Raw genomic sequence first — 27,744 nt, 5'->3', positions numbered from 1 at the left:
TTATGATGTAAATCAAGCTACAAAACTATGGAACTCTTCTGGTTCAAAAAAATACAGGATTGTCTTGCATGACTTCCAAATATACTTAATCCAGCTCTTTTATTTCACGTTTTCTGTAAGATTTCCATTCATCAGCATTAGGCCTAATTTCAAGACATGTTCTAAACCTCTATAAACTTTTTTTTTGCCATTCATATAAAAAGTAATACAACTAGCTAGCTATTCAGTTAGTCAGCTCTGTCAGAATGTTAATGTTGGTTACACAAACATTTTACACAGCTTATTTCTTTAGAAAATGGAATGAAATCATCACTTCAAGGAGAAAATAATCACATTTTAAACCCAGTGTTTAAATGAAATGAAACCTTATGTATATAAGGGATCAGTTCTTTCAGAGATGCAAAAATTTCACAAAATCATATTGTAATATATCTGTATGTCGGCTGCTGATGTCTCACCCCACAACTTTAATTTACGGTACATTTAAGACTTTTGACGTTAAAAGCATTGTTTGTATCCAACATTATAGGCTATACTATAACAATAACAAAATGAGAAGAGGGAGCCAATATTATATTAAAAGTTCTTGTTAGATTCCAATTACAACTATAATGGGTAGTCATTATAAGATCATATTGTTAAATAATAACCTTTACTCACTCTTCAGCTTACAATTACACAAGCTTCACTGATAAAAAGTAAAAATACATTGGACCACAATGCTTGGCCTGGAATTTCATGATTACATCATTAAACATTATAGGGATTGACACAAAATAACACTAATATTTTGATTCCCTGGTTCTTTATGCACATTAAGCCTAAGTTTTTAACGATACATTCTAAGTATTGGTTTCCAACAAACTGTCTGCTTTTGCAAACTAGCCAATTCCTTTGTCTTAAATTAGTTAAATGAGGATCAGTTGAATCACATCATGGTCCTTGGAATACTTCAATCCTAGGTTCTCTCTTATCAAGTGTTATCAAAAATATTTTTAAAATATGCAGTGTACCTCAGTAGATAACCACATCGCAGTGAATCCTTTTAGAGTCAAGAATTGGTCTGAATTCAAAATAGAAATTGTGGAAAAGCTAGAAATATGAGAAAACTAGGCAAACGCATCAATATTTAACCATATCTCAAGCTTAGTATTGTTTTATTGCCATTATATTCATTACTAATAAAATAAGTTGCTATATACATTTTAAAATGTTTCAAAAGACCTACTCTTGATTCTGTGAGAACATATTCAATAGATTTGACGGATATTCAAGGAGAGAGTATCATTTCTCTTCAAATGCTACCATTTCCCTGAATCTGTTGGAGCAGGTGGATACAATACCAGAAGTGGTCACTTCGATACATATAAATGCTACCTGTTAGTAAAAGAATTATCCTAGCAGAGTTTTTTTTACAGACGTGCATTGTTAAGACAAATGGTCCCCAAAATGTCACCTGCAGTAGATACACTGCTTTAAGGAAAGTCATGCAGCTCAATGCTGATCTGCAAAGCAACACTATATAATGGCTATATCGATGTATTTACTAAGAAATGCAGACTATAGGATTAGATATACTACAGTAGGTCGGACAGTTCAGAACTGACAACTAGTCCTAAAAGGCGTCAGAAGATCTTGATGCCCTTCTTGACTTTCTAATGCCCACGGGCCAGGAGGCATACCTGTTGCTATACACATAAGGTATATCCCTTTTTTTTCTGCTGTGTGATGGCTCTGGCAAAAAGATATCTCTGCAGAAGCTTAGTGTATGGAAGATACTCTACAATTTTTGAAATGCACTAGAATGCGCCAAACTTGACTGTTATGATGAGCAAATTGTTAAGCACATCTTCAGCACTGAGCATGGTAGGCCATCAACATTGTCTCTTATCATTTTTCATAAGTTTAATTAGCCTTCACAGTACAGATTCCCTTTAGTTTATTTCTTTAATCACCAGGAAAAGAACTACTGATTCCTAACCTTTTTGACATATTAACTACAAGTCTGTTTTTATTAATTGTATGCCAATAGATGCTTTGTCTGGTAAACCTTATGTTTTTATCAATTAAAGGGAATATTTAAATGTTCCATGTAATATTGCTTTACGTTGTTCGCATGAAGAATTCCTCCTGTCCAATTTACTTCCTTTTCTTTCTTACCTAAACTAACAGACTTCAGACAGTTTGGGCTTAATATCTCCTGCTGGAAAGACTGATGATTCTAGTACATCAGACTTGAGTCGCCACTGAGTGTCCATTCTGTCATTTCCCAACTGAAGTGATGTACATCGTTATGCAAAGCAAAGATTACTGGGCAGTGGTGCCTAGACTTAAATTCTAGGACCCTCTTTGCTAGGAGTCAGAAAACAAGTTTTCAACAACTGATTAGTGATGATAGTCCTTGGTAGTCTACTGCTTAATGCCACAAGTTTTTATTAATTACTTTTAATTATGATTTTTATGTTGTTGGCAGCCTCTAGTTAAGCCATTTTGTAACATCTGTGAAGACTGAGCATAAAAAAACATTTAAATGAATAAATAAAAATGTCCTCATAGCAAGACAAAGTCTTCATTATTAAAACACGCCAACTTTTTGTGTTCATCTTCAGGGAACATTGTCTTCTCTTCTTGGACTGGACTCGCCACAAAATCATAGTCTCTGGAATGTCCGTTTACAAAAGTAAACACGGGATATTTCTCTTTAGATGAGGATTTTAGAATCTACAGTGAAATGTATTGGAAAAAAGAACATGAATTAGAAGACCAACACCAAGAGTATAAGCATATCAGTTTGAAGCAAAATGCACAATTGTTTAAATCATCCCCCTTACAATTTTTTTTGTTTCTTCTCATGTTCCTCTTCAGCAAAGTGCACACTGTAAACCATATTTATAATGACAACACAGTCAACAAATATTTCCTATTAAAGTAACATTTAATCACTTCTTGGGCAAGGCAAAATTGAACTAACAATATTCTGACTCATATTTATTATTCTGCATCGGCTTTGGCGACTGCTAGAATTTTAATCATTTAAATTGCATAAATGATTTCAATATCTTATAAAACTACAGCATATTGGTCTACAGATAAAGTGCATAAGGATCTGGTAAAATCTATATCGGAAAAATATTAATAGCAATATTAATCTGACGTATTGAAAAAAAAGCAAACTATTCAAATGGGATAAAGCGTTTTAGAGAGAACCAGCAAGCTCCTGGAAAACTGTCTGAAGTAAATTTGGATTCCATGAATTTTATTGTGCTCTGTAGTTTTCAACTTTATTCTACGCTTCTTGAATTGTATCTTCCAGATAATCCAGAAAAGAAGTAGGATTGAGAAACAAGAAGAAAAAGGAGAATCAGAAAGGGACATCTGTAAGGTGGCAGTTCATGACAAAGCATCTCAAGGGACATGATAATTAGGTAGAGACTTTTTATTGTTTGGCTACTGGATCAATTCAGCTCTCATCAATAACAAAAGTTCATGGCATTCTGATGCCTGCTTGGTAGCCTGTGAAATTAGCTGGCAGGCTAACTCCTCCTATTAATTGACAGGTGTCTTATAACTTGACAGCCACCACCAAGTAAGAATCTCACTACTACCTACTTTGCTCTTTGTTCAGGATATAGCTGCCACATTACAGATCACTTAGCCAGACAATGTAAATTGAGCTTAGTCTAGCAATACAACATTACATATTGTTTGAGTCACAAGACGAGGCTTCTACTTTCTGAAGTGAATTACACCATCCTATAAGTTAAATTTAAAGAAAATGTATGGCAACTTAGAACAGTGCAATATTACAGTAGCTATTTTTTGGGAAATAATTGTATTAATATTTCGTTCTCCCTATACTGACGATTCTTAAGATATGTGACAGCTGTATAAACCACTGGCGATCTGAAATTCATTTACCCAACAGAAACCACCTTCATGGCTTCTTTTTGACATTCTCCAAACTTTTGGCATTTAGTTCTGATTTTCTCTTGATTAAAAATATCCAGGATACAACTTGGCTTTCAAAAATGAAGCAAAGAATGTGTCCCCCAGAAGAACACGGTCCTAACTGTGGCTATGCTTTTAAAATAAACGCAGATCTAATCCACCCCCCCACTAGCAGAATATTTTTCCTTTTATTAAGGCACTCCTTAATAAAATTGAAGCTTTCTATATTCCTGATCAACAGTTGGTTTCTAATACCACTATTTTTCTCACACAGATGATTTTGGAACGAATTGTATGTAAAATGTTACCCTCCAACCAGAAAACTAGAAATAACAGGAAGAATTTTTTTCCGAGGAAAAGTAATTTTAAATGTGATATGAGAATTCTCATACCTGAAAGCTACTGGGAATTTGACTGCCAGTGCAAACTATAAGGTTTAAAGTCCCTAATTCAAATGTCATCTCACTTATGAACTTTCCAGCCCTAAGAAGTACCCTTTCTCTATCTTCCTACAGCCCAAGAAGTTCTTTTTAAGTGAAGTTAAAAATAACCCATGGTAAAGCATACATTTTACTTTCCCCTCCCCAGGTTTGACAAAAAGTTTTATGTGAATTATCAAATAATTTTAAAAAGCAAGGCTAAATCAGCCTGAGATACTAAAAAATACTAACAGTATATTATTTTGACCTACACAATTTGGCTTCTTAATCCTTAAATTTAATAAATAATAAACATAGTAGCTCTGAATTTTATAGACGTTGAAAGAAGAAAATAAAAGTACAATATAAAAGTCCATTTAATCATCCCAATAAAGTGACATATAAAATTATCTAATTGGACAAAATTAATCATGTATGACAGCTTGAGGAAAATGAAGAGATTAGCAGATATGGACAAGCACAGATAAAGTGAAAATGAAATATTTTATTGCAAAAATATAGTAGCAGCTTTCTTTCCATGCCTTAAGTATAACTATTTTAATTTTTTTCAAATACACTAGAACAAATGCTCTGGGAAATACCTTTATTTAAAGTGGTGCTAAAACACCATAATATTTAAAGTGTAAGTGTAATGAACATACTTCAACTAATGAAGAAATAATCTACAATTTATTTGATTTAATGTTTCCATTTAAAATCCTCCCCTAGAAATTGATTGTCACAATATACTTCTTCAGCCTAATGACTGGAAAAGGGATTTTCTGTAGATATATTTTTGTTTAAATGCTGCCACCTGGTGGAATAAACCTCTACTTGACTGTCAGGGAGAAGGATTGAATTAAACCAGTTTTTATTCTATTTGGAAACTGCTAGGTTTGCTAGAACCCGAACACTCAGAATTCAGAGCCCCAGGACATTTAGAGGGTTACCATGTTAGGAAAGACTGTCTTATGGTATCAGAAATAATTTAACTTGGATAAAACCCTTATGTGCATATCTTCTACGTTCATATTCTGTCATAATATAGTCACTTCAAAGTGCACTTTAAAATGCAGTTAAATCTCAATAAGAAAAAGAGATAATGCTGTGCAAATATATTAAATTTTGCTACAATTACTCTGCTTGTTACTGAATCTTTCCTTGAGATGTTTCTAAATCTTTTGCAGATTTTAATTGCACCAATTAAATAGGATCAGTGGTGGGATTCAAATTTTTTTACTACCGGTTCTGTGGGTGTGGCTTGGTGGGCGTGGCAGGGGAAGGATACTGTAAAATCTCCAGTCAGAGGTGGGATTTACCGATTCTCCGAACTATTCAAAATTTCCACTACCGGTTCTCCAGAACTGGTCAGAACCTGCTGAATTCCACCTCTGATCACAACAAGCCTTTGAGACGGGGTTATTTTGGGGGGTGGTTTGGGCGTACTAGGACAGTAATTAAAATTCTTCTGGTACCATTAAAATGGATAGCATAAAATAGAACCAAGCAAATGAGAATTACATTGGTTTCTTCATCTAAAAATTTACCTTCATTATTTCTTCAGCAGTCCTTTCAAAACCCTGGACGTCACGACAATACAATCCTATGGTGCAACTCGGATCCATTTTTTTAAATGACATCTTTTTTGGAGAAGGGCAATGGAAAGACTGCATATAATATTTTCAAATGGTTAATAAGCATCAGAGAAAAGTCCTACGATGCAAATGTTCCTGAGTAGTTATCAAATATCTACATGGAACAGATGAAGGTTAGGCTTTCAACAGGAAAAATAAATTACGCTACCATAACCGTCATTTGCTTCTCAAATAATATTTCAGCCACCTACCATGTGGTATAACACTGAGGTGGGGGAACAAACACATTGACAGAATTATTCAGACAAGTGTGTTTTGCTTCATTTCTCCCCCCCATTTTTCTTCTATTATTCAATCCCCATATGAACGTGTAAACTTTGTTATATTATTATTCATAGCGAGCATTAAAATATTTGGTAAAAGATATTTAAGTCCAACCCTCATATTCTCCTCTCTATAAAAGGGGGGAAAGGTCTTCGGAGATCTTTCGGCCTTCTGAATGAAACCAACACGCAAAAAGCTGATGGTGGGCTAGTGGTGGTAGAGGCGGACTGGAAGACTTCACTCTGAAATCCCAGAGAGATTCAGCCAAACAGTAAAGATAGTATTGAATTAGAATACCAAACTAAAAGCACATCAGCCAGCAAAGATTTCTTAATGGAATGGCAAATTTCCTAATGGACATTTTGAGAAATTGTTTTTGAGCCGCTATTAATTACCTTTAATTGGAAAACAGAAATTTAAGCAACAAATTAATATAATAAGAGAAATCAGTATATACAGACATTACATAAATTAGTTTCTCAATGTTCTCAATGTGCAATGTTACTTTATTAGTATGTAGTAATAATTGAGACTAATTGATACGCTTTTTGGATCAACCACAACATAGTGGGTAAACAATTGAAAAATTATATTAATGAGCTTTCTTATTTTACTTTCTTTACTTTCTTATTTTTATATTTTACTTTCCATCTCTATAATGTTCAGTTGCACATAGTACTACAAATCTTCAATACAGAAAACTAAAAAAACATAGAAAACTAGAAAGATATTTGAATATTTTTAGCTGCTTTAGAATTTGTTTCACCACATCATAAAATGTCTGTTTCAGATAAATTTCTTACACTGAAAAACAAATTATCATTTTGTCTTCATATCTCAAAAGTTCTGATATATTCAAGATAGAAGGTGAGATGATTACAAAATATCCGAAAAACACAACAGTAAGCAAATTTGATATATCTGATTATTACATTCAAGTAAAAGGCAATTGTGCAATTTAATTCAATGAAGTTTTCTAGTAGAAATATGTAAGCTTGAAAAGCTACAAATAACTGAAGGACTAACTGAAGTTGATCAATGAGATGGATGTCCATTTCTAAGTTTCAAAGAGGGAAGCAGGATTAACCCTAGAACTTCAAATTCACTGCAGAGTATTTAGAACAGCTGGCAACATAATCAGTACAATTCTCTGGGGCATAGTATCAAGGAGATATATCAGCAGCACTGTAAGATCTAGGAGAAGTCCCACATTGGGTCTGAAATTTTTTTAAGTAGAATCAGAAGCCCTATATTTTCCTGTACAATCTTCACTGTACAGTACAAACACACACACACACACACACACACACACACACACACAATTTTTCAAAGAACACAATATATACAAGACACTGAGTTTCATCTGCTCATGGTCTGCTCCCATAGGTCAAAGATCTCCACATAACAGAGGCCTGAACATTTAATGTATAACACATAACCTCAACAACTTAAAGGCTAGCCTGGGGGCAATGAATGGAAGCAATATATAAAATCTAGCAATTAATTAGTCAATGATATAGGTTTGATTGGAGGCTTCAGCAGGTAGTCTGCTTGTTTCCTTGCCTCATACTTTCCAGGCTCCTACTGCATCTGAGAGAAAGAAATAGCTTTCCTATTAGGGTAGTGTCAGCACCTGAAGCATTTGACTTTGGGTTAAACATTTATGAACATAATTGTGTCAAACACCTCTGGAAGACTCTCCTTCCTACGGCAGTGAAATTGGATATCCAACATTTGAAATTCTTCTAACCGCAGCACAGGACAAACTAGCCTGAGGGAGGAAAGTCACAGGACAGAGACTGTGCTGCTAACACAATGGGGTCCTTTTAAGATATGGAATTCTCTCACGTTAAAAATGTGATCCAGGCAACCTCACAAAAACTATGGCAGTGTATTTGATATTATATATAAAAGATCAACATTTGACAGAGGTGGTTTTTTTTTGTTTACTCTAGATCTAAAAGGAACATGAGGAGGAAGGGATGATTTAATAATTAGTGTTTGGTTCATCCATGAAGCAAACACTGCTGTTCTTTATCCATCCTACCTCAAGGGGGAAATCCTTTACGCTGACATCTACAAAAGACTGGCAATAATGAGGATCCATGTAAATCAAGCTGTCATCTACAAGGACAAAACAAAAGACAAGTAATTCAAAAAACACCATATTATTACACTGCTTACAATCCAATTTCTATGCAGAACAGGAGGGGGGTAGAGGTAAGAGTCCCCTCAACAAGTCACTGTCTGCCAGAGTATATTCATTGACTGAGGTTTTTCCAGGACAGATTAACTTCTGCATAATCAAAGATGCTTGTAGAAGCAGAATTTTGATAAAGCGATAAGACTGTCATTTAATTTTTGGAGATGAAATTACTTTTACAAACACACAATTATATACCTTGAGTTTGCATATGAAAAATGCATCGTATTTCCTCACTGTGACAGGAAGAACATATTTGCTTGTCATTTGATCATCAACTTGCACCATTTAAACTACTAAAGGATAAATACATAACTAGGATCTGCCAGGTAAGTGGGCAGGAAAAGGCTCAGAGAGTTTGATGGAAGAGATAAATTATGCCTTGTTTGTGCAACAAGGAAAATTAAATATACGTTTTCACAGAATCTAATTATAACATGGGGTAAATGACAAATGAGTGGACTTTGTGGGTCTGATAAATTAATAAAGAAATCTCTTAATCATTTTTTTTCTTTCTGTGGGTCTTATAATAACTCCAAAGCTCTTGGAACAAAGATAAAAGAGGGAGAGATATGCCATGTTAAAAAAAAAGTATATATTATGTTAAAACACTAACCTTGAAATCCAGCAAAGTAGTATGACTGCTTAGGTTTGCCTCCAATAATGCCAATGCAGTAGTCAAGACTCAAAATTCCCTGTTTCATAAGAGTAGATGAACTGAAATTTAGACTTTTATGATAGGAGATTGCAATGTAACAAGTTTAGACCTTTGGCCTTTGATTTTAGAATAATGCAAGGTGTTTGCATATCCCTTAGTGCACAAACATGAACTCTTTATTTTTAGCTGATAAAAAATAATAAGGCATTCAATATGCAAATGCTTATGTATAAATAGAATCTTTTACAAACAGGAACAATAAATCCTACATGCATAAGCTCTGGATTGCAGCTTTTCAAATACTGTAGGAAATTATAGAAAACATCCTAGGGTAAGATTGTAAAATAGAGATTTGTTAGCCCAAGAATCAGTGGAGTTCTGGCCCCTGTATCAGCTATTAATCAAAAAAAGGAGGAAGTTACAGTCCATTTTATCTTTGTAGGCTATAGATGAGAAAGATCTAGCATCTGTTAAATCTGTCTCCACCCTGTCCTCCCATTCTCCTCTTCACCATCTTCATTTCCTTGACTGTTACCTTACGGAATACTAATAAAAAAGACTATGGCTTTGTTGCAACATCTGTCTGATGTTGTCTTATCTTTTCATCCAGACTTCCGGTTCCTAAAGAACCAAAAGGTTCTTTAGATACGTGCTGTGTTACTTTCCTTTAACAGAATACGTCCACATTTTATTTTAAGAGACTAAAAATCCAAATATTTCAGTTGGCAATTGATTTCTTCCAACTATCCTGACCCTATGGAACAAGTTTTATCAGAATATTAGGTTTTCCTGGTGCTTATAATTATCAAGCAACATATCAACATAGGCAAAATATGCTGTAATTGTGTGACTGTCACAGCTCTCCTTGTCTTACATGATAGCTACTAAATGAGAGAAAATACTATAATTTCTTCGATTCAGCCAAATGGCTTCTGTTGTATTTTTCCTGTTGCATCTTCAAACAGCATATAAGGCCCTCAATAATGACATGGCTTCTTCTTATATGAGAACGAAAGTGAAGACTGTTTTTTCTTTCTTTCGTCCCTGTTTATTTGTTTATTTACAATATTTAAAGCACATCCAAGAATTCTGGACAATGTATGAAAGAGTCATTTCCGATATTAAATACTTCCAATGAGATTCAAAAGCCAAATGCCTGCTGACACAGCTTCTATGCTCTCTCTATCCTTAGGCCTCTACTGGTTCAAAGCATTTTTACAGGGCAAGAGTAAATTATTTTTCAAATTCATTTTTAGATCTCTTTTTCAAAGGATAATGGGGCGGGGGAGGGTTTGCAGGAAAGATAGGAAAGTGTGCAAATAAACTGACAGAAGGATGTGAACTAATAAAGTAAAGTATTTGTAGCTCAGAGTTGAAAAGGGTCCTTGGTGCTCTTTGAGCCTGCTTTTTTTCTTACAGACATTTCATTACCCTAACCAGATAACATCATCAGTGCTAATAAGGAGTGCTGTTTGCTGTCAGTTTATATTCTGGTGTCTTGCCTGCCTGTGTGGGTAGGGGCGGTCTTAAGAGATTCTTTGGTTGGGGTGTGATGGCTCTTTGGCAGTTTCTTGATTGGGGTATTGTTTACTTGATTGTTGGCCTGAAGTTAACCTTGGAGTTAATCTATGCTGATCTGAGTGCTGATTACTGGTGGAGAGGTGCTGGAGTCTTTTTCTCTTTTGGGCTGGTTGATTGTCTCTTTTGCATAGTCTACAGATGTTAATGTCTATGTGTTTATTGATCACTGGTTTTTTTAGAGTGTCAGGCTTCTAGAAATTTCCCGTCATTTTGGGACTTGGCCTGGTCTAGGATTGTCACATTTTCCCAATTGAAACTAGGGTTAAATCTCTCTATATATTGTGAAATTAAAGAATTTTCATCATGTCTTCAGACTGCCAGTTGGGATTCATGGATGAGTTCTGTCAGTCTTCTGCCTGTTGGTCCTACATAGGGGTTGTTGCAGTTCTTACATTGTATGTTGCAGATGGCTCCTGTTTTTCCTTCTGGGGTTACTGGATCTTTTGGTTTACGTGGCTTGTGTGCTAGGCAGGATATGAACTACTGTATTGTAAAGAACTAGACTTAGCTAGTGTAAGGCAAATAATTAAGAAAACCAGATACTCTGGAAGAAGGGTACAACCCCCTACTATTTTTTCCCACTACAAATAGTTTTCTAACCTAATTTGCTCTCTCTCTCCAAATATTTGGCTCAAGAAGCAAAACACTTCGCGGAACCCCTAATATGAATCTATGTACCTACTAAATTAACACAGTGGTCCTTTATCCTTCGATGGGAAAACCAATTTCAGAGATGGCCTATTGCTGATGTTACTGGGAGTAATAATCTTTACATTTTATGAAAAAAAAATTGGAAGCTATCTGATCCCTGAAGGAATCGGCCAAAAGTGTGAAACAAGTTCAGTCTTTATGGTGAACTCTACAGCAGAAAGATAGATATTTAGGGTCCGGGATAGCTGTACTAGCTTACTTTTAATACTTAGGATTTTCAATCTCAGCTGCATACTGAAATTTCAATTATTAATAGGTTAATTACCATTTTCAATCTTCGTGCTATTTAGTGTCCCATTCTGAAAAGTGATAGACTCATTTCATACCTTCACAAACTCAAAGTATTCCATATTGGTCCGTTCACCACCAAGCCTGACAGGAATTAATATAATCACAGATTTGGCACTTGTCTTTCCAGAATCCGTGAAAGGGCAGAGAGCGTCAATAACATCGGACTTGTAAACTTAAAAGAGAAACAGAAGAAAGCTTTACTGAAATGCATTTTAAGCACAAACTGAGTTTTGTCAAAACATCTTATATGGATTAAAAAAAGCAAAAAAACCATCTTGTCATTTCATTTTATTAGTGTGCATTGATGTGTGAAAACGCAACAAATGCCACCAACCAGTGATGGCTTTGATAGGGGCCTGTACTATGCGCATGTGTGTTAAAACTGACAAGATGGCAGATAAATTTCATGAATGAATACAAGCCCATCCCTTTTGTACTTACAATATCAACCCACAAACAAAAGAGACAGGGTTGTTTGCGTTACAACAAAATATCTTACTGACTTTAACTCCCAACCCACATTTTTTTGCAGATACTGCTGGGATTCTGCATTAAACATTTAACCTCCAAAACCAATAGAGTAATTATTGTATGTAGGTAAGAGACGAGCAAAAAAAAAATCACTTAACATATTACAAGAAAAAAGAATGAGTCCAAAATGGAGCCAGTGAGTTCAGAAGACCATTTTATGGCAGATTTTAAAGAAACTGAGAACATGCACATCCTGCTAGGCAAATCAGAATATGCATTTCACATTCTTTCAGTCACATTTCTTTTCCAAATATTATTTAAAAATGTAGAAGTCCATGCAGCAATTATCATTGTTTAGGATTCTTACGCCCTGCAACATGCTGGTCTGTTCCCCCTCCAGAAGGCAACAAAAAAAAATTAAATTCCAGGAATGCAGATTCTGAATTTATCCCCATGCATTTCTACATCCCCTTTGACAGATGTCATGAAGGATAGTTAACATTCCATAAAGATTGTAGGTGACACAGGGGTTTGTTCACTAGGAGAAGTTCAAGCACAGCTCTGTTTTGAGCTACAATTAGTGCCCAGCTACAATTGGTGCCCTCACGGTTAGTGGATCAATAAACTCACTGTTAGTGTTTATGCAACATCCCACATTCCACCCACTGACCCAATTAAGTGGCTCATGTGATCCTAATGTACTTTACTTTCCTAAGTAAAATACCAAAAGATTTGCTTTCTTTTCAGTCAAATGCTGAACCAACCATACATTCCTGTTAAATTTATTTAAAATGTTTTAATATGTTTTGAACAGAAAATTCTGTCAGATGTAATTTTGTAATGGCTTGATATAGAAAATTGTAAATAATTTAGTAATACACTTTTCCTTTTGTAGGCTAGGCATATATAAGTCTACAAGACTATAAGTCTGTAAATGTATAATTCTTTAAGAATTAAATAAGATGGAACACTTTCGGTCTAATTTTAAAGAACACCTTATACCACGAGAAGCTATTCATCTAAGAACCTTTGATTCTAATATTATACTTTCAGGCTCTCAATAAATGTTTTTTGAAGCATATAATACTTTCTCTTACCTGTACAGTCTTGAGCAACATAGATGGTTAATCCTTGTAATTCAGGGTCCCTTGCCTTTTCAACTGCTTTCCTAAAAATATACACGAGAGACACATTTCAAGTAAGCCACAAAAAGAATTAAAACTGCACAGTCCTCAGGAAATATTTTCTAGAAAAAGTCACAAGAGTTTAAAAAGCCAGTTTTAAAAGATGACAAATGTAAATACATGCAACTTAGACTGTAAAATATAATAAACACTTTTTTTTTAAAGGCCAATACATTATTAAATTTATCATGTTGTATTGATATAGGTACAAAGAAACAAAAAGTGGACAGGGTCATAAGATTCACAAGTAGTATCAGAATGTTTGAAAGAAATGCACAAGAATAGGTACTGCTTAATGTTCCGTCTCAAGTGAGATGACTTAAAGTCTTGCTTTTTCCATGATAATCCTGATGTTTTGGAACATCCTTCTTTGAGGCCATCAAAATTATTTGGAGGGCATGTGACCTAAGCTGCCATTGAGGGACAGAAGCATTTTGGTTATGTTATACCAAGCCTGTCACTACGCATATGTTTGTTATACTATTTGATATAACAAGCAATTCCAAAGAAGCACAATTTTTAACTTTTAACTCTATACCTGAAGAGGGAAACTTTTAACTCAAAACTTGAAGAGGGAAAGAACAGATCTTCAATGAAAAAATGGCCAATTAAATTGTTTCCAAAAGCATATATATCAACTAAGCATGTAAATTGTTTACCAAAATGTGAGAGAAAAATTAACAAATTTCTGTGCTAATTTAATTAACTACTTTTACAAATATAATAGGCTACATAAATAACTTCAACTCTTAGACAACTACATTATTTTACCACAATTTCATTCAAGGAGACTGTTCTTGCTATACAAAGCCATGTGCTGGGTTTCCACATGTATGTATGTATGTATGTATGTATGTATGTGTATGTATGTATGTATGTATGTATGTATGTATGTATGTATGTATGTTGTGCCCCGATTCCCGAGCCTATGCTGTCAGAGGAAGAAGACCTGGAAGATGAGGAGGAACTGGGAATGCCTTCCTCCCCAGGACCTTCCTCTCTGGCAATGCCTTCCTCCCTGATAATGCCTCAGGTTTCATCAGACAACCGAGAGGAACAGCCTGAGATTAATTAAGGAGGAAGGCATATCGGAGCAGCCCCTGACAGGGAGTAAAGAGGAAGAGTGTTGGCTTGATCCTAAGCAGCGTCGTAGGGAGAAACGTGAGCAGCAACGTAGGAGGCGTGGGAGGGGCAGAGAGTGAGCTGAGTCATTGAGCCACACCCCACAGCAGATAAAAGTGGGTGTGTTTTCGGCTGGAACTTTGTACAGGACAAAGTTTAATCTTACTTCAGATTTTCTTCGTGAATGATTTTTGTGGACTGCCTTGTAATTTTCTGTGAGTAGATTTTTATTTGTTATCAGTACGGACTTGGCAGGCAGAGAGTGTTGGAATGCCAAGGATATTATCAGTTCCAAAGAATTAACTCTGTGAAGTCCGAGCCAGCTTGCCTGCCTGTGTTTGTGTGAGTTTGTATTCTTTCATCTTTTGGGAAAGAAGAAAAGTGAGAACATATTGGGAAAGAAGAAAAGTGAGACAGAACATACATACATATAGATAGATAGATAGATAGATAGATAGATAGATAGATAGATAGATAGATAGATAGATATAGATATAGATATAGATATAGATATATAGATATATAGATATATAGATATATAGATATATAGATATAATTACACCTGGATTTTAGATTATTTTCATTAGGAGACTATGTAAAATTGCAAAGCATAAAACTATAAAAATAAAAATATTGTCGCAAACAATGGCAACAGAAATTTATACTCAGAAATTTGACTTTCATATAAAGACGAGGCTGAATGTCAAACTTTTACTTTTATTTAGATGTAATTATTACTAAACCTATACATTGAACATCTCACAAGAATTTCATATGTTTAAAACTGATGTTTTTTTTTTTAAATCTCTGACAGCTCATTAGACCAGGGGCCTCCAACCTTGGCAACTTTAAGACTTGTGGACTTCAACACCCAGAACTGCATCTGGGAGTTGAAGTCCACAAGTCTTAAAGTTGCCAAGGTTGGAGACTCCTGCCTTAGACTATCAGTATATTAAAACAGGAAGTCTACGGTTCTAGTTTTTATAACATATCATTAAAAGATACTGGAGTTAAAAGCTAAGTTTATAATGTATCAGGTTATCTTTCTTGTCTCGAGGCCCCATGGGAACATTTCAGGAATCAGAAATTGAAAGGAATGTTGAAGACATTTTTTCATGCTTAATCAGGACCCATTTTTAAAAGTCTACTGTTTTTAACCAAATTTGTTCTGTCAAGAATTTTGTTTTTACCTCAAAAGGTGTGCTACCACCGCTGGCCCATACCAATCTCCAGCTGTTTTTCCAGAGTTCCTTCCATATTCTATCAGCCGATGCAAGCCAAAATTGGCAAGTGGTGAATCAGCAAACCAAGATATGATTCTTCGGTGATACTGCTCCTCTATGCTTTCTTCATTTTCCTGGATGCGTATTGGACTTTTAGGGTGATTTGACTGGTTCCTGAATTCTCTTTCTCCTATAAGTGATGTTTCAAGAGATGCTGTGAGCTTTTTTACTGTCTGAGTTGTCCACGATTCAGACTCTGGATTCTCAAAAACAAAGGCATTGGCCCAAGTCCAGTCTGTGATAGGATTAAAAACATATTATATTATAGGTCGGTGAAGATTACAGATTGCTCTGGCATTAACTTATTTAAGGACATTTCTACCTCTTTGTTGTCCTGTTTCATATTAAATATTTAAAGTTAGCTATTCCATAAGAAAATGCTGCATATGGGTAATTTAGCAACTCTACAATAAGTATTTCAATTAAACTAAATGCATAAATGTACAACAATATGGAACTTAAGCAGTGGTGGGATGCTGCTGGTTTAACAACTGGTTCGATGAACGTGCGCCTAAGGCACTTGCGTACCGTGCTGAAAATAGAGCATTTAGAAGCTCAGCTGCTTACCTTCCATGTCAGCAGCGGTAAATAGAACTAGGGAGGGAATCAGCTGTGCTGCGTGATGATGAGCTATAAAGCAGGAAATAAAGGACGGGAAGGGCAGGTGTGGGTGGGTGGAGCCAACTGATTGTCGGAACTACCAAACCAGCAGCATCCCAGCACTGACCTTAAGCCAGCAATGTAACAACAGCCACAAGACATCCGTTCAAGAGAAACAATTATGATAATTATTGTCAAATATTTTGTCCTTATAATTTAATATTAACCAAGAAAGTTAGCATTATATCTATGAGATTGTACTAAGATTTAACTGAAATTAAATGGTTTACATTTAAATTTTTTCAGATAAGTTGTCTGTGCTGGTTAGAAACTCTGATAAGAGAAGCCTCCTCAAATTTAAGATTTATCAAGCATAAAAATTTTCTTCCACACAAATTTGAGTAACTTACCTCTACTAAGAAAGTGGAGAATAAGTCCTTGAGCCAGAAGCATTTGGCCAGTCCTCAAAGTACAACCCCAACCACAATCTGTTGTTAAAACTGAACCCTTGATTTGGGGAAATTCTTCCCTGTAAGTCAGCCATATCCTAGAAACAAAGTCTTTACGGAACTCTTCAACATTTCTGGAAAACTTTTCTTCTGTCATGTCATCACAGGAACCATTTGGTGACTGGTCACTGGGCTCTGTAAGAGAGACATCATCTGTAAGAGGTACATGTTGTAAAAGAAGTGAAAACATGAACATATTATCCCCAGCTTATTAACACCGTACATCCTATTGTAAGAAAAGGTCATTTTCTACAGCTTTAAATAGCATTTACAGACTCAGCCACCGGAAGAAAGATAAAACAAACAGCTTTTGGTAAACAGCAAGGACATGTTCTCTTAATAGAGTTCAAGGATCTTGTTAAAAGTTACTATATTCTTCTCTTCAGAAGATAAATCAAGACAAAGAAAGCAGTCTTAACCCTACAATTCTTTCATGGGAAAGAACTGTCAAAACAGAAACAATCTTTTTCTCCTGCTCAGAACAGATTCAGACGTCACCTTCAGAACTTGTGTATGTTTCCAACTTCTTTTGCAGTCTTTTTTTCCCCTTCAGGAGGTAAGCATATATCTGAACTGATCTAATACGCAAGTATTTTCAGAAGCTCCCGCAAAAGTAAAATGCAAGGTTTTGTTTTGTAAATGTAAGAACAAAGCCAAGAGCCACTCGGATATAAAATTAGGTACACATACCATCGCTCTTGAAATGGTAGCATTTTCCCAGCAAAAATACAGGAGAATTTCTGCTAAAGTAAGTTTTGGTTTTCAGTACCCAGCCTACAAACAAAGACAAACATAGATTCTTTTAAAAAGCTGTTCCATCTAATAAAAGTAAAAAATAAATCAAGGAAATTAAAAATAGTAACTTTCTGTTTTAAACTGAAACACATTCTAGCGTATTTTAAAGATGGGAGCAAAATGAAGGTGTGGCTTAGTTTTCAAAATATCATAATTAAGCCTCAAACTAACTTAATTCTCTAAACAAGTATTTTTCTTTCATTCTTTAAGTCAGTTTCTCTTTTTAAAAAATTAAGTTTTAAGATGTTACAATTAACATTTCTTAAAATTCATTATATATCAAAGCAACATTACATGAAAACATACAGGTATCTAGTAAAAAGAAATCCCCCCTAATGCTCACTGTCAAGATAATAGCCACAGAATTAAAACTCAGCCCCTTTTAACATGCAATCATCGAAGCAGGGTGTTGATTGTACGAGTACAGGCACCATCATGATTTTTTTTTACCCTGTGCCCATCTCAATTACCCCAAAGATGGTTAAAGCACCAGGCTAGAAACTAGGTATCATTTATTATTACAAAGGACAATGATATAGGAGAGGAATTTGCAACAAACCACCCTTCCCTCCACAAGTCAACCCTCTAAGGTGACAAATTGTTATTTTACAGTCTGGCAAGAGGGATTGCTGCACAGCAGGTGGTAACACAAAAATGTTTGAGATTGTTCATAAAAATATCAAACACAACCAGTGTTAGTCTCACAAATATATAAATTGCAATATTTGAGCAACCCGCTAATGGTTAGTAAACAGAGATCTGTGATATCACCAATGCCCAAAGACTACAACCCATGGATCAGTCCCTAGTTAGAAATGATGACTGGCAGATGGTACACCTGAGCAGAAGAGCCTGGCCAGCTCTGAAGATCTTTGATGCGACCAGCCTGACTGTACTTAGCCATTTTAAAGTCCCAAGATTCCATCCATCTATAACCAGAAACTTTAAGAAACATCCAAAACCCACAGCTGTTGAGACTAAATCTGGTTTGATGAATGAGGCCCCAGATGGTATAATAGGCTCACAACCCAGGAGCAGACGCAGTCTTGCCGCAAAAGTTGTTCCAAGTGACAGAAAACACGATTGGGAGGTGCGCATCTTGCATCATGGGTAGTTTTATAAATTTGAAGCATGTGGTTCAAAGTTTCAGGAGCACAGCAGGTGCCTCTGCAGCACTTAATCAACCACCTGATGACAGGTGCCACGCACACTCCTTGACTTGACAGAGAGTAAACTGCCCATCGATTGGATGTCCCATAAATATAAGCGAGGGAGCACCCAGAGTGAGTGCAACTACTACTCATGACTGGCTTTGTACATGTCAGTGATGCTTGACTCTTGGTCGTCGATGGGATTGGGCGACAGCATTCCTCCACTCAGTCCACATTTTTACTTTAGAGGTGATGGCAACAGAGTCACCTTGCATGGCTTTATTTGGCTCCCAAGGGAGCAAAATGTGTCTTGTTGCTAGACAACTTGAGCAGTGTGGTGGAACTCGATGCAATTTTTTTCAAGCCGGACCTTCTGTAGAAGCACAGTAGAGGTGGAGAAACAGGGAACTTTCCCCCTCAGCTCCCTGTCCTTGACATTGGAACCAAGGTATGCCAAGGGAGTATCCTTTAGTACTCGCAGCCACTGTCTCACTGAGGAATGGACCAAGCAGTCCAGCTTCTTTAAGATGTTATAATGTGCTTGACCAAGAACAAATTCGTGAATAAATTTTCACACCAAATAAGATTTGCAGCAGCCAAATGTTAGTGCACCTTAGAAATGTCTCAGAAATGTCTTGCAACATGCCATCCAGGATGTTGGTATGTTTGGGGATGACTCATCCCTTCCAGTTAAACTGCTGGCCTAGGTATTACATCAAGTGATCCCGGGCCTAGTGAGCGAATGGCGATGCCACAAAGTAATAGGCGGTTGGTATTACAGGGCCATATATTTCAGCTTCCTGCCTTTGGGGATCATGAGGTGAAAGGACTGGGTGAGTGGATAGTTCTAGATACACAGTCCAACATTTCCTGCAGTCTGGTGGATCTCTCTGCCAGAAGAACCAGGTCATTGGCCAAGTTGATCTGCTGGTTATCAAAATTGAACCCAACGCAAGACAATGAAGCTCGCAAGATGTTGTTGATAACCATCATGAGTAGGAGTGGGGATAGAGGAGCGCCTTGACATACACCCCTTTCACATTTGATGGAAGAATCTGCAAGCTGCCCCATAGAACACTGATACAGATTCTTCAGATATAGGTTCAGTGGAGAAGGTAGGCCTGCAGTGGAGGTAACTGTACTGACTCAGGTCGCATAGGTAGATGAAGGCAACAATGAAGTCTTTTACTGCACTGCTAAACAAGACAAACGGGCCCTCCAGGGGTGTTGGTAAAACTCCACTCTTCATCACAAACAACCGCCACCAATCAATGTAACTTAGTCCCACCAGATGAGTCCAAGAGCTACCAGAACCATGCCCCCAAACAGGAAGTCAAAGCCCACAAATCCAGTGCAGAGTTGCAAAACAAGGTCCATAAGTCACAACCCAGTCAGTCTACAAAGCAGGGTATGCAAATCCAGAGGCGTGAGCGCCAAGACAATTAGTTATTTCCAATGAATGCACCCTCCCTCAGCCTCTGATTAAATCATCCTGAGCCAGTTGTTTATTGTGAAGAGGGATGGAACAGCTTCCTTGTGGGCTGCCTTGCAGACCTCCTCTGAGCTTCCTTCCACTCCACTCTCAGCATCTGTGGACAGGGTGGCAGCAAAGATTTGTTGTCCCCACTGCCTGTCTGCAGCTGAATCTCCCCTGCATTCATGAAGGCAGGCAGCTCCCCATCTGATCAACCACTTCCCCTCCCCCAACCACTTCCCCTCCCCCTTCGGACTCTCCAGAAGTTCCAGGGGAGTGTACAATCCCCGTTGGATGGTCCCGTTCTGATTCCTCCTCTTCCTCCGAACCAGGATCTGATGGGGCCATGACAGTGATACAGAAGTGCATCTGATGGGACATGGTGTTAAACGCCTTGGTGACATTTAAATATAACATTGCACAAGGGACCTGGTTGGTATGGACCCTCCCAAAAAAATAGAATGAAGCAAGATCATTGCCTCGAGACAGACATTCCTCTTTAAGAAAGCAGGCTGGAAAGAGGAGAACTTAAGCTTATAATAAAAGTGCTAAGCAAGAATCTTGTGAAGAGTGCGAAGAATGGTGGAAGCAATCAAGAGTTGATAATCTCCTGGAGTTAATGGGTTTTACGTCTTTGACAGAAAAACCACCTGAGAGCAAGCCAAATGTGCAGGCAGACCATCAACTGCCAATAGCAAGTTGAAATAGCTGCTAGTCAAGGCTGGTATATTGTCAGGAGATCAGAAGCAGAAATACGGTTCAGGCCAAGTGTAGTGGACTTCCTAGACAGCAAAGTCATGGTGACTTCTAACAGAGAAATAACTTCCAGGAGTGACCACAAAAATGCAGATGGTAGTGCCGGTTGAACATCATTGATTGTTCTAGGCAACTCAAAAACTGCTGATCAATGTTTGTTCATCTCAGGTGGTACAGATGGACTGCAACTGTGCAATAATGTTCTTCCAGAACCCGGAAAACATGGCAGCAGCATCTTTTCTTTGGACCTCATAGAAACACTGGATGATAGCATAATTTGTCCTACAGGCATCATCTTGATTTTTTTTATCCCTATTTGTGTCTCTTACAATCAGGAAGTGGCTAAGGCACCAGAGTAGAAACTAGGAGACTGAATTCTAGTCCTGCCTTAGGCATGAAAAACCAGCTGGGTGACTTTGGGCCACCAGTCTCTCTCAGCCCAACTCACCTCACAGTATTGTTGTGGGGAAAATAGTAGAAGTATGAGATATATTTGCTGCCTTGAGTCCTTTACAAAAAATAATAAAGGCAGGATAAAAAAAGACAAATAATATTTCAACATGGAGGGAACTACTCAAGGGAAAAATACTTTTAAAAAGCAAAACAAAAAGAAGAAAAACATAAAAGACCAAATAGATTTAAAAAGCCTGTTGGGGGGAAATCTTTAACTGAGCAACTAAACAAAAATAATCAACCCATACAAAAACACCATTAACAAATATGTCAGACAGTTGGAGTGTCAAGGTTATATTTTGCTGTTTTTACTTCCTTGTTATTATTCAAATTTTAAACAGTGTATTCAGACTAGAACATTGAGAATCGTATTGTCTGGTCTCATCTGTTCTTCAATACAAAGCTAATTCAAAGGCTGAAAGCTGACAAATTTCATTAAAACAACTTTTATAGTTTGGCACACAAGATTTATTTCAGGAGTAAATAGTCACCTTTTTCTAACAGTCCAATATATCAAAAGTTCTTTCTAAATCAAGATGTTCCACTTTTCTAGTACATAATTTACTATTTTACTTGTCTTATAGATGCCTGCCAATTTCCTCGTTCATTATAATAACAACATCTAACTAATAAAAAATTGCAATAGACACACCTATAACATGGCTAGCAAACTTCCTTCAAATTTATTACATCTTTGGCATAGAAAACATGACAGTCATCCTTTAAAAACATTCTTGGATTAGTTATTTATTAAATTTGTATGTTGCCCATCAAACAACTCTGTAATATTTTAAATTTATGCCACTAATAAACAGTTTATTTAATCCAAGTAAATAAATTTTCCACTACCTTCAATGCCTTCATAATTTCAGAGACTAGCTCCTAGCATTAATTTCAATACTATACTAACTGTAATTAAAAGTAGAATTGAAATATTTTAGTCACTTGGCTGCTTACGAGTTCATTCAAAATTAAATCATGCAGCCTAAAAGGTCTAAAATTGATTATTTTTTCCCCTCATTATCTCTTCGGAACAAATTTCTTTTCCTTTTCTTATTGATGTGTTTCACTTGAACCAGCAATACCTTAGCCAGAGTTGGCAGTCATTTGAATAAATATATTAATGGTCAGCAAAAGCTAGCCTGCATTATTTTCTAACTTTTAAAAGTAATGCTTTAAAAGTCTATTACATTTCACTTACTATATTTCATATTATTCCATGCAGATATAAACTTTGATTTTATTTTCTCTACTTCATCTGTCCCAGTGGCCTCCATATTCAGATTTATGATGAATAGCCATCACTCTCTCAAGGACCTTGATGATTTTGTTCCTGCAAAAGGAAAGGAGTAATCCCAGCCATTGTTACTCAGGACAGAACTGGGTACTTGTGTTATTAGGTACTTACATCCATTATGACCAGGAAAAGAAATAAAATCTCAAGAACATCCATTTGCATACAGAAAAGCAATTGTAAGTTCTATGAATAAATAATAACATTTGATCCCAAATATACAACGGTAAAATTATCCTGCAAAGCTAAATAAAACATAATGTCCTCCAACTGCTTTCTACTCCACAATAAACTATCCGGCAAGCGTGTACATGTGGTTGTGCAACTGAGATCATCTAAAGGCTAATTGGAAGGCAGAGGAAAATGTTTGAATTGCTGTACAAGGGACACCGCTTTATATTATGCCTATTCAGTTTGCAGCAAAACTCAAGGCTTATCAATATTAATGTTCTATTTTAAAAAGCTGGGTTCTATCCCAATCCAAATTGCATGAAGCAGAAAAGATGCAAATAAAAAGAAGAGCGTGCTTAAAAAAGTAAGAAACACAAAGAAAGATAAAGAAACATTTTGTTGTGCAAGATTAACCCAAAACAGCTTTAAGAGAATGAAAATTACCACACATCCAGATATGTTATTTAATGTATCTGGATTAGCCTTTCTACTTTGCCAAGTTATCTTTCACTCCAAATATTTACCAAACTGATATGACTTTTTCTAAAGACCTTTTGCTAAGGCACAGGAATTGTCTTTTACTCAAATCATCTTGTATGAAAACCATGAAGTGCATTTTTGGTGTTAAAAAACACACACAAAAAAAACCCCATATCACAAGTTATATTTACACAGCTGTGGGGGGGATTGACTTTTGCATAAACGGAATCAGTTGCCATAGCCTAGTGATTTTGTTGTATTAATAGCAGATAACCACTTATCTCTCTACTGAGGTTTTTGTCTTTTTCAGATCAAAGGACATCGCTTCATCGCTGGTCTGCAAGTCAGCAACCTGAGAAATTCTTCCTGTTTATTTTCAGGGATGTCACGTAGCCTTAAGTGATCTTGTGCAGAAACTTTCCTTTTCCCTACCAATTTAAATGTTTCCAGGTCCCTTTATTGTAGAAAATGTTGCAGGATTAATACCTGATTTCACCATTCCTTAGATGGGTTCAAGCCTAATGTTTCCAATTGTTCAAAACATGCCTGGAGAACTCTTAATAAGTCTTGAATAGCCAAGCAAAACTCTTCAATTCTCGTATTTGCAGGAGCAGATTCCTCAGCTAAACTGTCCAATGTTCAAACCTGGAATTGGAGAAAGTAATCCAAGATGACCTTTCATTATGTTTACTTATTTGATTGCTAGGTCAGTTTACTCATAGTGATTAATTCTTATATACTCTTTAAATATAATTTGCTTTATGTCTCACAGAATTGTACAATCAACAATTTTGGACTTAGCTATTAAGTCAAACTGATGGTATAAATCCAGTGATAAAAAATCCTATCTAGTGTGTGTTACCTGCACTGCTTTATACAAGAATTTATCAACTGATGCCTTCCAATTTTCCTCTCAAAGAAATATACAATATGTATGAGATCTGTAATATGCAAGCAATAGTTTTGGAGTTAAGCAGATCATACATAAAGTAATCTATATGGAAACTCAACAGAAGTGAGTTTGAAAATCAGTCTGTATGTTGACACCAAAGGCAATTAATTCAATTTGATTTTTATGGAGGGCTGCATGCTTTTTGTTAAAAAAATTAAGAGAGCCACCTTCAAAAAGGAGAAAGAGCACTTAGTATGAGAGAAGACAAATTATAATGTATTAGCCTATAATCTTATATACATTTCCTTGGAAATTAAATACTGTTGGATTCAGTAAAGTTATCTTGGAAAACACAAGTATGCAGTGTTTATCATTACACTGATTACTGCAGTGCATTCTTTTTAACTTGAGAGTATCCATTACTATTGCCCTGAAGCTTCATAATTATTTTTAACTTTCCCTTTGCATAAGCACTTTTTGTCCAATGTATATAATAATCATCCCATTTAAGATACAATATATACAATTGTAGAGTGAATACAGAAAAAAATTGAAATGCTAATTCACTTTTGGGTTCAAATAATGGAGGATTTAAGGGAAATATATAGTAGAGACTGAATCTGGACTTGTCAGGCCTGTTTCATTCTCTTTCAAACTCCTGCAATGAAAGTCAATAGAGCAAGAAAAAGAGAAGCAGATCTAATATGCAATCAACAGGAATTAATGTTGAAAATGCCAACTAATCTTATATTCATTGTACTCTGTGATTCTTTGTTTCGTTCCTATTAATACAAGGTCCAGAGAAGATGAGAACTTGCAAACTATTATAAATCTAATGGTTCCACTTCTCCAAAACACTGAAGGAAAGTTTGTGGGAATTATTTTTTTACACATTCAAACATACACATACTGAGCTTTTACAACTATTCCATTCTTTGTGAATCCATTTATCAGGGAAGAAAGAAGACAATACAAGGTATATATAGATCCAAAAATTGAAAGGGTTATCCAATATCAGGATTTTAAAAAAATCAAAATAAGTAGACCCGTGCCACTTCTGTCCAAATTTATAGAATGCTGTCAAAAGGATTTTAAAAGCTATTGCTTTGATTTGAGGGCTAGATGTTCATGTCCAAAGGCAATAAATTCATAGCATTTAGCAGAATATGAAGAAAAACTACTGTGTCCCACTAGTGTCTTGCCAAACAAGCATTCTAAAGGAGATCGAGGTACTTCCCATTTTCAAAACGCATTTAAAAAAAAAACCCCCACACCGAATGGATTTTCCCCAGTTTCAGATTGAAATTCATTCCTGGAATTACTGCCCTGTAATTTCCAAACCCTATCATCTTTGCAGAAAAATCAGAGTAATCTTCGATTTCAATTTCAACTGAATTCAATTTCAATTGAATTTAATTCATACATAGACACCACCTCCGAGTTAAACCCGTTCACACACGCACTCCTTCGCTTTTGCTCCATTGCTACCCGCTGTCCCCAACCAAGTCTCCAGATGATCAAAACTTCTATTTCAAACCCCTTGACTTGCAGAATAAAAGCGATTTTTAAAAAACTATTTTAGACGACTTTCGGCACACTTTAAAAAGCCAACATTTCAGACCTTTCCTGAATAAGGTAAACTTTTCCCTTGCTTTTTTCCCCTGCAGAAATTTCAGAGATCCACTCTCTCTACCCGCGCTCCATCCGACCCCACGATCTCGGATTATTATTATTATTATTCACCCTTTGCAAAAGTCTTCCACGCACTGGGAGCCTCGCTCGGGGTTCGGAATCGATTGTTTCCTCCCCGAAGAGAACTTGAAGAATCAAAGCGTTCGAATCCCACCCCGGTCGCCTTCACCCAGGACACAGGAGCTAGATTAAAGCGAGGGAGATACCTCCCGCCCACCAAAAGGGGAGAAAAAAAACTGTTTCGACTTACCACCGATTCTTTTGACCCACTCCGGCTCCCGTTATTTATCCCCCCCTCCCAAAGGCCTCGCTTCCGGAAAGGGAAACGAAATTTGCATGCTCAAATAGTACAGTATACTGTACTATCGACTGGGGGAATCCGACATTGCGGCCGTCTCATTTGATACCGAGGCACGGACTCCATGTCCCAGAAAGCATTGCTCTTTAGGCGGAAGCGGACCCTCGGGGAAGAATTGCTGTTTGGGAAATGTAGGCTTCCAGCTGAGAAAAGTTGCAATGTTGGGAATCCGAGGAAATGGCAGTTGAGAAATCTAGTTTTTCAGTTTATGCAACCCGCTGGGTTTTCGGATTAAGGGTTTCTAGTCGATTCTACATTGCCATCAATTAAACAAACTCTAACCTTCTCTTTTAATAGGTTGAAGATGAGCATTATCATGATAAATCAAAGACCATTTCTATGCAGCATTAGTTACAATATAAATGTGGGTAATTTAGTTTAATAGATATACACCCTTGGCAGAAATTAGATTCCTGAATGATGTTACAATTAAACTGAATAAGGCATGCAAAAAACTGCAGTGGTAGTTTATAACTACAAATTATAAATAAGTAGGGGGCGTACATAAGCGCACCAATACAATACACCCTGTCCTATTGTTTCTTTTTATTTTTCTCATGTATCCATCTCATGTATTCATAACTATGTTTATACTTATACCTGTTATCTTGTAAGCGATTGACAAATCAAATAAATAAAAATAAAAACTTGCCAGTTACCAGATTTAGCGGACAATATACATTACCTTAAACACAGGTGAAAATGTGGTTTCTCTGCCTTGAATAATCTTGAATATAAACTTTTCAAAGGAATACATTTAGCACATTTTAATAGTTGCCAGTAGATGGCTCTGTTAATATAATGTCTGGATAATTTACGTTATGTCTGTATTTTTTTCTTGCCATAATGTATTATTATTATTATTATTAACTCAAAAACCGTCTAGATAATGGAGAGAAGGACCTGTACATTGACTACCATGCTGACTGTATCAAAAGTAAACCACTCAACCCAATACTCAGCTTTTACCCTCAACCACAACCCTACCTCAACCCATCCACCATCACCCAAGACTAGGCACGCACGCCCCCAACTACCTCAATTCCAACTACTGCCGGCCTTAAATGCAAACTACTCAATGCAAGAAGCCTCGTGAATAAAATACCTGAATTTCTCTTCCTCCTAAATATGGCTAACTTCGACATTATATTTGTCTGTGAAACATGGCTCAATGCATCTCTCCCGACTCCATTACCACAGTAAGAGACTATCATGTTTACAGATCAGATCGTGAAAATCGTCGAGGAGGTGGAGTTGCTATATTCTATAAAAAATCCTTACATCTAAAAAATATCCAAGTTACCCAGGAGTTTGCCCTTCCTGAAACCA

At 36.4% G+C, this 27,744-nt stretch overlaps 1 protein-coding gene across 10 annotated transcripts; it reads right to left on the bottom strand.

Annotated features, from left to right (window-relative positions):
• Nucleotides 1-69: 69 nt before the first annotated feature.
• ATG4C (autophagy related 4C cysteine peptidase) lies at nt 70-26,375 on the bottom strand. 10 transcript variants are annotated; one of them, XM_087960391.1, is made up of 12 exons: nt 26,308-26,375; nt 23,960-24,118; nt 22,730-22,861; nt 17,590-17,673; nt 16,801-17,052; nt 15,698-16,025; nt 13,299-13,369; nt 11,766-11,902; nt 9,106-9,184; nt 8,334-8,410; nt 5,915-6,034; nt 70-2,721 (listed from the first exon to the last, which is right to left on the bottom strand). In XM_087960391.1, exons 3-12 carry the CDS (start codon nt 22,803-22,805, stop codon nt 2,551-2,553), a joined length of 1,395 nt encoding a protein of 464 aa, XP_087816517.1. In that variant the 5' UTR covers nt 22,806-22,861; nt 23,960-24,118; nt 26,308-26,375; the 3' UTR covers nt 70-2,550. The 10 variants fall into 10 exon arrangements, with proteins under 10 accessions (XP_087816517.1, XP_026521760.1, XP_087816516.1 ...); XM_026665975.2 differs by having other exon boundaries at nt 16,801-17,034; XM_087960390.1 differs by having other exon boundaries at nt 26,109-26,355.
• Between the last annotated feature and the right edge of the window lie 1,369 nt (nt 26,376-27,744).

The sequence above is a fragment of the Notechis scutatus genome, chromosome 3 (assembly GCF_049901735.1).
Source record: "Notechis scutatus isolate UNSWTSFEM ecotype Mainland chromosome 3, rNotScu1.2, whole genome shotgun sequence".
Classification (NCBI taxonomy): domain Eukaryota; kingdom Metazoa; phylum Chordata; class Lepidosauria; order Squamata; family Elapidae; genus Notechis; species Notechis scutatus.
Note: the sequence above shows the minus strand (reverse complement) of the source record. Positions and strands in the feature narration are given on the sequence as shown.

Excerpts from the sequence above, each read along its gene's own strand:
- ATG4C (XM_087960391.1), bottom strand. The coding sequence starts at position 22,805 with ATGGAGGCCACTGGGACAGATGAAGTAGAGAAAATAAAATCAAAGTTT. Across the intron at positions 13,370-15,697 it reads GTGGTAGCACACCTTTTGAG|GAAAGCAGTTGAAAAGGCAA; the intron begins GTAAAAACAAAA and ends GTATATTTTTAG. Across the intron at positions 11,903-13,298 it reads TGTTGCTCAAGACTGTACAG|TTTACAAGTCCGATGTTATT; the intron begins GTAAGAGAAAGT and ends TTCTCTTTTAAG.